The sequence below is a fragment of the Pelodiscus sinensis genome, chromosome 21 (assembly GCF_052426305.1).
Source record: "Pelodiscus sinensis isolate ZL-2025 chromosome 21, ASM5242630v1, whole genome shotgun sequence".
Lineage (NCBI taxonomy): Eukaryota > Metazoa > Chordata > Testudines > Trionychidae > Pelodiscus > Pelodiscus sinensis.
The window spans coordinates 7,981,149-7,990,342 of record NC_143072.1 but is presented as its reverse complement, the minus strand read 5'-3'; the positions used below and the strand labels follow the sequence as shown (position 1 = coordinate 7,990,342).

Here is a 9,194-nt window from a genome sequence, read left to right as displayed (position 1 = left end):
CGTTCTCCTTTTGGTGACAAAACAATGAGAGCATTTGCACTGCAATGTTACTTTTTTTTCAGGAAAAACACCACGTTTTGGTGACAAAAACTTCCAGCCCTGTGAGAGACTTTTGTCTTGTCCCCTTCCTTTATTGTTGACAAAAAGCCAGTGTAAACTTTGCTGTTTGTTTTGTGGAGAGAAATAGCTTCCACCAGTATCCCATGATGTCTGCCCTGATGGCGGTGCTCAGTGTTTTGTGATCTCTGCTGCCCTGCAGGTATGTGCCCCTCCCCTTTCAAAACTCTGGGAAGTATCTGACATCTTATTGAGCTGCTCCATTTGAAGAACAAAGAAAAAATCATTGGAATGCTCCTGTTCTCCCCTGCTAGGAGGAATATAGCAGCAGGCAGACTACTTCTGCTGAAACAAAAGGCTGGGGAGATTGCTGGGCTACTTTGACATTCCTCAGCATGGAGAGCTCACAGAGCTACGAGGGAATCCGGGAAGCTCAGAGATCAGCTCTGCCTTCCCATAACACTGAACTACGAGATGTTTGCCCACATTGCTTTGCTCTTTAGAGGGTTCTAGCAATATGTATATGAAATGTCGACAATGGGAGGCAGAAAAAGCAGTTTGACGGTTTTTCACTTTTGGCTACTTTTGCATGTCAACAGCACTTTCATTGCCAATCCTTCCCAGTGTAGACATAGCCCCACAGTACAATCATACCCCACCTATCTGCCTGCTCTCTTGAGCCTTCTGGTCTTGCTGACATTAGCAAATAGGACAGTAAATTAGTACAATATGAGCCTCTGTAGATTTTCCTGAGGAATGGGAAACAACAAAGCAACACAATGGTGGCATTCATCACTGAAATGATGCCATTAGTGCCTCTTTTGTTCTATGAAACAAAAGTAATACACATATCTCAGGGCTGTTCCCCACTCTGGCACTCTGAGAACAGAAGGTGGGGGCCTGCAAGAAACCTTAAAAATACCTTACCTTTATAGGCTCTGCTAAAAAAGCTCCCCAGAGTCACAGATTCACTGACTCTGGGAGATAGGCTGCCACCATCAAGTGAATGAAAATATTGAAAACCAGGAAAAAACACTTGAACTTTTTCCCAAGGGATACCTTAAGCTCTTTTACCACAAGAGAGCTTGAAAAAAGAAAAAACCACAGAAAACAAACTGCAGTCTCTAAAAGCTGACCTTTCAGTTTTAGGTAGGCGCACACACAGAGACCCCTTGTTACTTTTCAGGACACAAGACTCAAATCATCACTTTAAAAGAAGGTGATTTTAATAACAAAACAAAAATATTTAGTTGCTAGGTATTTCAGAGCAACTGAGAAAAAAGCAGATTAAAACACAAAGAAAATATGGCATCTCTGGCATAGCGAATGGGGGGAAGAGGAAGGCACTTGGATTTCACACAGGGAAGTTTAACCAAACAACAAAACAAAGAAAAATACCCTAATTTCAACTAAACATAAATTTCTCTATCTACTCATGAGCTGTACTGATCTGTACTTTCAAGGCCCAGTCTATTCCTATGCCCAATATTCCTTGTAGGCACAGTAATTCTGTCTGATTACTTCATCTTGCTTCCTCCAGCTCCTAACTTAAAAAACTCACAGAAAGAGAAACAGCAGCAGGTATATATTTAAATTTCAGCACTGTATCCCATTGAGTCTTCTGGCTCCCTGCCAACACCCTTACCTAGGGTGAGTTTAACCCTTTAGTCATCGCGTGCTTGCAAGTACTACTACTATCCATCACAACATAGAAACTCACTATGAAATTATTGCAGCAAGGAGAATAGATGTTGTGCTCAAGACTCATAAAAATAAAATTTTAAAAAGGATGTCCTGGCTCCCTACCAAGGGCTTAAATTGAAATAAATGTCTGTTGCTATCTAGGTTCTAATTTCTACTAGCGTGGAGAAAAAAATGTCTGATTGCAATGAAGAGAGAAAGGTGAAAAGTGGGGGAACAGAAATATGCTTCCTCTTGACTGGCAACAGTCACATTTTTGTAGTTCAGTCCCCAAATAATACAAAGTCTCAATTCAAGACTATTTTTATGTATAGTTAGTGACAATTCAACCACATAAGAACCTAAGAGGTGCTCTGCATCCTCAGCTCTCATTAAATCAATTGAGAGTAATTAGAGACTCAACAGATACAGGATTGGGTCCTGAATTGTTATTCCAGGTGGAATGCAATATATATTTGCTTGCCAACTTTTGAATGATGTCTGATTTATGGAGGATGTGCTATTGGGAATCACTATAGGCCCAAGTTAGAGGAGAGAGCTGGAAATTAGGTACAAAATCTGAATTGATTACTTATCTGGACTCACAGCCAACCCCATGGGGAGCTGCTTGGGGTAGCCTCTACCCTACACACAGGCTGCCAATGAAGCAGCGCATCTGGGGGAGGGCAGGTCTCACCTTCTCCCCACAGGGGAGGGGAGGTGCTATCTAGCAAGGGAGACCAAGCTGGGTTCTCTGCACTAGGAGAGTCTCCCGGGGAGCAGCAGGAATGTCTCACTTGCTAGAAGTATTCCATGCCCGCAGCCAGGATTTAGGGGTCCCCAGTGGCAGCAACCAAGGCCCGAGGGATGCAAGGACCATGGGTCACCCTGGGCCCGAGTCCCTGCAACACCTGCAATTTTCTGCCTGCGGCCAAGCTGCATGAACAAGGCCGGCTCCCCACTGCGCCCCCTGAGGCTGACCTGAGTGTGTCTGGCTGGTATTGTTCTGTATCTCACCACCACCTCCAGGCCCACCAACAAGTACAGTGAGGCAGAGGCGCTCAATTGCCGAGGGCCAGCGATTTAAAAGGGCCCAGACATGGGTTACAGACACACAGTTTTTGCAGTATTTATTTTGTTTGGATTTGATTTCATATTAAATAAACATTTAAAGTCATGCACCTTGTTAATTATCCCTTGTTTTAATATTCTTTCTTCCATAACATTTTAAAAATATAAGACAGAACTGTGTAAACTAATGATGTATTGAACTAATGATGTATTGAACTTCAGTATAGCTTTTTGCAAGAGAATTAACTAATTTGGCGAGTAACTATTCCCATTTTGAATAGTAATAGAGATGTAGCGTGTTAGTCTGGTCTTGCTGAAACAAAAGACAGGACTATGCAGCACTTTAAAGACTAACGATGGTTTATTAGGTGATGAGCTTTCGTGGGCCAGACCCACTTCCTCAGATCAATTTGTGGAAGAAAATTGGCATGACCATATATAACAAAGTGATACAATCAAAAAAAAAATGAACACATAAAATTGACAAATCAAATTTTAGAACAGTGTGTGGGTGAGTCTAAAATTTGATCTGTCAGTTTTATATGTGTTCACTTTTTTTGATTGTAACACTTTGGTATATATGGTCGTGCCAATTTTCTTCCACTATTTGACCTAAGGAAGTGGGTCTGGCCCAAGAAAGCTCATCACCTAATAAACCATCTTGTTAGTCTTTAAAGTGCTACATAGTTCTGTCTTTTGTTTTAGCTAGACCAGACTAACACGGCTGCATCTCTATCACTATTTTAAAAATATGTATAAGCTATTTGTTAATAACTTGGGTGCCACAGTGGCACACATCCAAACCAGTGCACGTGACCTCAACATTCACTTGGCTCATGGATGGAAAATCTCAGAGGGAACACTGCTTTGCATACAGGAGAGATAGATAACACGGGTCCCCTTTGTGTATAGACTTAGGGGGCAATACTCTCCCCTAGATAGACAACATGAGCGCTCCCTTTGCATACAGAACTGGGGTGCAGGGGACCACCCCTTGCAGATATAGATTTGTGGACAGGTGACACCCCTTTAGGTATGAATGTCTCCACCCTGCGCACAGACGTGGGGGGTAGGACCAATCCCCTTGCATATAGACAGTGACAAGGGGCAGGCATGCTCCTATTTGCAGCTAGGCCTGTGAATTCAAAAGGGGATTCTTTGGCCTACGCCCTCTGTTTCCATAGCAACCCTGCAAGGCCAGAGGACGGTAACCTTCCGAGAAGGGGGAGCGACATTGTCTATGACGACACAGGAGGGGGTGGGGTTTGTAGTGAGCTAGAGGCGCGGAGCCAATAGGATAGCGCAGCCGGCTGACTCCCCCCCCCCCCCCCCGGTGGGCGGGGCAGGCTCAGGTCGCGGCGGGCTCCGCAGGCATGGCAGAGCCAGGCGGCCGGCGCAGGCGCAGACGCGGGCCGAAGGCGGCAGCGCCCGTGTGGCCCGAGGAGGAGGCGGAGCCGTACGAGTGGTACAACGTGCGGGAGTGGAGCGGGCCGCGGGGCCCGGGCTCGGGCGGGAAGGGCCGCAGCCGCCGGGAGAGGGAGCTCCGCACCAACCGCTACCTCCCCGCCGGCCACGAGCGGAAGATCGCCCAGAAGCTGCGCAACAGCCAGGCCAAGCGGCGCCGCCGGGAGCAGCGCGGCCCCCGCTCCAGCCAGGCCGGGAGGCGGCGAAGCGCCGGGGCGAGTTGTTACGCTCGGGGCCCGGGAGGTCCCAGGGACTCTTGGGGGGCCCCCACCCCTGAAATCCCTTTGCAGACAGCGCGACACGAGCTTCTCTCGCGTGCCCCGCACACCCCCTTCCTGTCTTGCGGGGGGAGCCCCAAACCAAGGGCAGCCCCTCCCCCCGCAGCTAAAGCAACCCAAGGACCCTAATGTTCCTTTTCAGCGTCTAGACCTTGAGAGAGTTGCTTAGAGACCAGGCCCAATGACGGCCCAATAGTGGGCAACCAGTGGCTTATCAGGGTCCAACCTGTGGCCCACAAGACAATTTGTTTACTATTACTCATGCACAGGTTGCCAGATTTTGCTGGTTTTCATCCACATATTTTCTTATGGGTATTGCTAAAGTGATGCACATGAAGCATGATCAAGGCTGGAATTTTGGGCTGGTACGGGGGCCAGGTGTGAGAGTCCTTGATAGCCCAGTGATAGAAATGTAGCTGTGTTAGTCTGGGGTAGCTGAAGCAAAATGCAGGACAATGTAGCACTTTAAAGACTAACAAGATAGTTTATTAGATGATGAGCTTTCGTGGGCCAGACTCACTTCCTCAGATCAGATCCTCAGGGACTGGGATGAAAAGCAAGCTGTCTCCAGAGTGCGCTGCTGCTGCTGCCCCTCCCCTCCTAAAACTGTCATTGAGTGGGATGCGTGCTAATTGCACACAGCATCGTCCAAGACATGCACTCCTTCTGCATCCAGTCAAAGTGCTGCTACAATTCATTCGGCTTACTTTGCAAATTCTAGATATACAAGTGCAGTTAACAAAACTATTCTGCCCCAGATCATCTTGGTTATGACAATATTACAGCCTACTGAGATGAAGGAGAGCATGTACCGGCTCCCGCCCTAATACAGAGGCAGCGGAGATGGGGAGGGGGGCTGTGTGTAACCCTGAGGGTTAACCAGTGAGCTCAGTTTCATTGGTTAACTGTGTACATGAGTGCACATTCACATCCCTACTCTATATATTCTTGGTTTTGTATTGATTGTAAATGAAATAGTAAAATCTCAGACAGTGTCTGATCATGTAACTAAGAGACAATGTTTGGTGTCCATTTCTTGCAGGCTGAATAGAGGACCGGATTTTAAACACCTCCCCACAGTCTAAATGCTGTTCCTCTTAGGAAAAGGGAGCATTGTTTGGAATGCTGTGCCTCACCTGTTGCACTGTTTAAATACCATGTCTTGTGGGGAAAAATAAGTGACACTTCTTTCAATAAGACCAAGGTTGTTGGTACTTTTTTGGCCTCATTTTGTGTTATTTTATTATAATGCCAACAGTATTCTAAGCACTTTAGAGACAAGACTGAAGCCAGGGTTTCTGTCTGACTACATTTGAAGACACCAATTGTACAGTCAGATTGTTCATATGGATGCTTGTACCCTGGTGAAGCTTTATTGATGCCAGTGTTCCTGGCTAGGAGATCCTTTTGTAAGGTCCCATAGACACATACTTTAGTAGTCCTGTTGAATTCACACCCTGCAAATTCTAGGTACAGAAGCACAGTTAGCAAAACTACCCTAGCCTGGGAGACTGTCTAATTACAATAGTCTTGTAATTAAACACTTAGATGAAGGTGGAACACTCGTGCAGCCCATTCGCTATCCTAGGTTGCCCAATGCAATGCTACTTCACAACTGGAACAGGTATTGTAGATATGATTATTTGCTCCAAAGAACAGGCACATGAGTAGTCTCACTGAGCAATTTACAGAGGCATGTAAAACTGAGCACAAATGTTCCCAAGATCTAGGATCAAAAATACAGGCTAAAATACATATGAAGAGGTGTCAAATACACAATGTAAATGGAAACAATGTATGTTTGCAAGTTCTATTGATCTTAAGTGTTGTACCAACAGTAAGTTATATGTCTGTTATTTTAAGTATACCCTTTTAATTGTGCTTTTAAGATTGGTGGTGTTTTTAAATGATTGGTTATATATATTGATAAAATTGTACATAAAGTCTTTCTTGTATTTGATAGCTGTGTGCGTATGTATAAATAAAAACATTTTAATTGGCTTGTTTTTTTAAAAAATGGGTGGCTTTTATTGTCACACGAGTGTCAGTCAAACGAGTTTGATTTTTTTTGATCATGGGTGTTTTGGGGAGTTGGGGCCTGTCAGTACATGTTCTCTACTTAAGATTTGTATAAGATTCCCATTCTACAATGAACTGTGTGTGGAATCATTGTCCTAGTTTTAGTCATCAATACTTGAGATTTTTTTATGTTCTAGACATCTAATTGATAGTAGGTCTCTTTTTGGATGTGAAAATGACACAAGTATGCTTTTTGGGGAACTGGTTGTAAAGATGGAAGAAAGTTAAGTAGGGCAGTGAGATATGAAATAAAGATGGAGGGGTAAGATGTCTGCCACTTTCATTCTGATTGTTTATTATCACAGTCATATAAAGTTGGATTGAATTGATGCATGTTCTAGAGAACAAGATCAAATAATGAATTAATAAGGATGAAAATTTAAACATAGCAATACATTTAAACAAACAGTATAATTTCTCACACATGCTATGCGAATCACCATTTAAAAGAGAAAAACATTTTGGACTTTAGCTAAACAACTGTGAACAGGTTTTGTATTACAGGGTGCTCTGAGTGTGAACCTATACCCAAATAAGTTTTGGAAAGTAGTATTTGTCTACTATTAATACATTTCACATTAACTAAACTTGGATTAAGTCTCAGAGGGGTAGCTGTTTTAGTCTGTAACTTTAAAAACAACAAATAGCCGTGTAGCACCTTAACAAAAATATATGCATAGTAAGGATGTTCAGAAATAGATATTTGGCTAATCGTATAGTTGATACAAATTGTATTGTCTCTACACAATTAGTTGATAAGGGTAGGCTCTTTGTCCCAGCTCCCGCCAGGTCCAGGAGCCACCCCCGCTTTGGCTCTGCAGTTTAAATTTAGAAGGAGCTGGGTGCACAGGCAGCCTGGCTCATACTTCATTTACACTGCAGAGTCACAGTGGGTGTAGCTCCTGGACCTGGCACAAGCCGGGACTGAACAGCCCGAACTCCAGGACAGCTGCAGCTCTGCATTTTAAATGTAGTAAGAGCTGCTGGGCTTACTACATTTAAAATGTAGAGCGGCAGCAGAGCCTGGAGCCAGCGCGCGCTAGGACTGAGCCGTCCTGGCTTGCGCCAGCTCTGGGACTGCCGTGACTCTTGTCTTTCTCCCCACCTTCCCCCCCCCCACACACACATATGGCCGAAATGGTGCTGAGGGGAGCCAGCTTTTAAACTGGCTCCTGTTCCCCTTCCCCCCTTGCTGCTTTTCATAAGCCTAGGCTTATCAGGTAGTTGACTACTGACTAGTCAAGGGGTGGCCAGCCCATTCTGGGCAAAGATTCAAGATAGCAGTGGATCCAGCGTGAAGAGCCAGGGCAAAGCTCTTGAGCAAAACCAAAAAGGATTGCCCCTTTTAAAGGAGCCCTGGTCATGTTTGGTCAAGCAAAAAAAAAAAAAAGCTCCTGCCACCATCTTTAATTCTGCAGCTTTCATGGCGGTGCTGCAAGGCTCCCCTGTCCTGGGAGGAGAGGGCCATTTTTGGGGGCGCAGGGGCCGCTTACAAGCCACAGGGAGGCTTTGTGAGCTGCACCTGGGGGTAAGGTTGCCAGGTGTCCAGTTTTGAACTGGACAGTCCAGTATTTGAGTTTTCTGTTTGGGAAACAAATTGAGAAAATATAAATGTCTGGTATTTTCTAAATAAGATGTAATGTAGATTATGATGTAATGTCAAGTGAGTCCGGTATTTTTGTTGAAGCCATCTGGCAACCTTACCTGGGGGGGCGGGGGGAGAGCCGAATGTGGCTCGCAAGCCTTGGGTTGGCCACGGCTGGACTAATCAAATACCTAATGAGCTTTTGTGGGCAGAACCCACTTCTTCAGATGAGACGATCTTGATTAACAGATATATTTAAACATGTGCTGTATATAGCAACATTCACAAGACTGTAATTTGATTGTAGATGGTTTTAAGATTTTCCTACTAAATGTATGCATTGGCTCTAGTTACTTTCCTCTGAATATTTGTTATTTTTAATTCTCTTGGCTTGATTTTTGAACAGTGGCACTGGTGAGAACATTAAAGTGAAGTGCTTTTACTATTATTAATTAACAATTCATTTATGGTAGCACTTAGAGATCTCTATCACAATTAAGCCCCTTTATACCAGATGCTATACAAAGAGAACCACTGAATTTGTTATTCTTCTGCCAAATGAAAACTGATTGTTTATAACTAACTGTTAAAATCAACTCCACATGGACAGTGACTCCCTACTGCTCTCTTTCAGTGGCTGTTTCTCAGACTAATTGAATAGTCCTGCTTGACTTTCCAATACCAGGGCCACGTGATGTGCATTCACTAGCCTCTAGATAGGACCTTAACCCAGGACGAGGGGCTGTGCTAAAACCATCTTTCTTCTGACCATCTGGGGTCCCTTCAGTGTTTCCTGTAAACTGATTGTTGGAGTGGCCACTCAGGAGAGATTCAAATGCCACCCAGCAGACTGCCCACAGCTAGCACCAGGGGTACGTCTAGATTAGCATGAGTTTCCGGAAATTCTTTTAACGGAAACATTTTCCATTAAAAGCATTTTTGGAACAGAGCATCTAGATTGGCACGGACGCTTTTCCGCA

The 9,194-nt window shown here is 44.5% G+C and overlaps 1 protein-coding gene across 1 annotated transcript; it reads left to right on the top strand.

Annotated features, from left to right (window-relative positions):
* Positions 1-4,125: 4,125 nt before the first annotated feature.
* On the top strand, positions 4,126-5,764 carry NUPR2 (nuclear protein 2, transcriptional regulator). Its single transcript, XM_089772101.1, is given in 2 exon segments — positions 4,126-4,549; positions 5,578-5,764. Coding segments are annotated over 2 exon segments (519 nt in total). The 5' UTR covers positions 4,126-4,181; the 3' UTR covers positions 5,729-5,764.
* Positions 5,765-9,194: the final 3,430 nt, after the last annotated feature.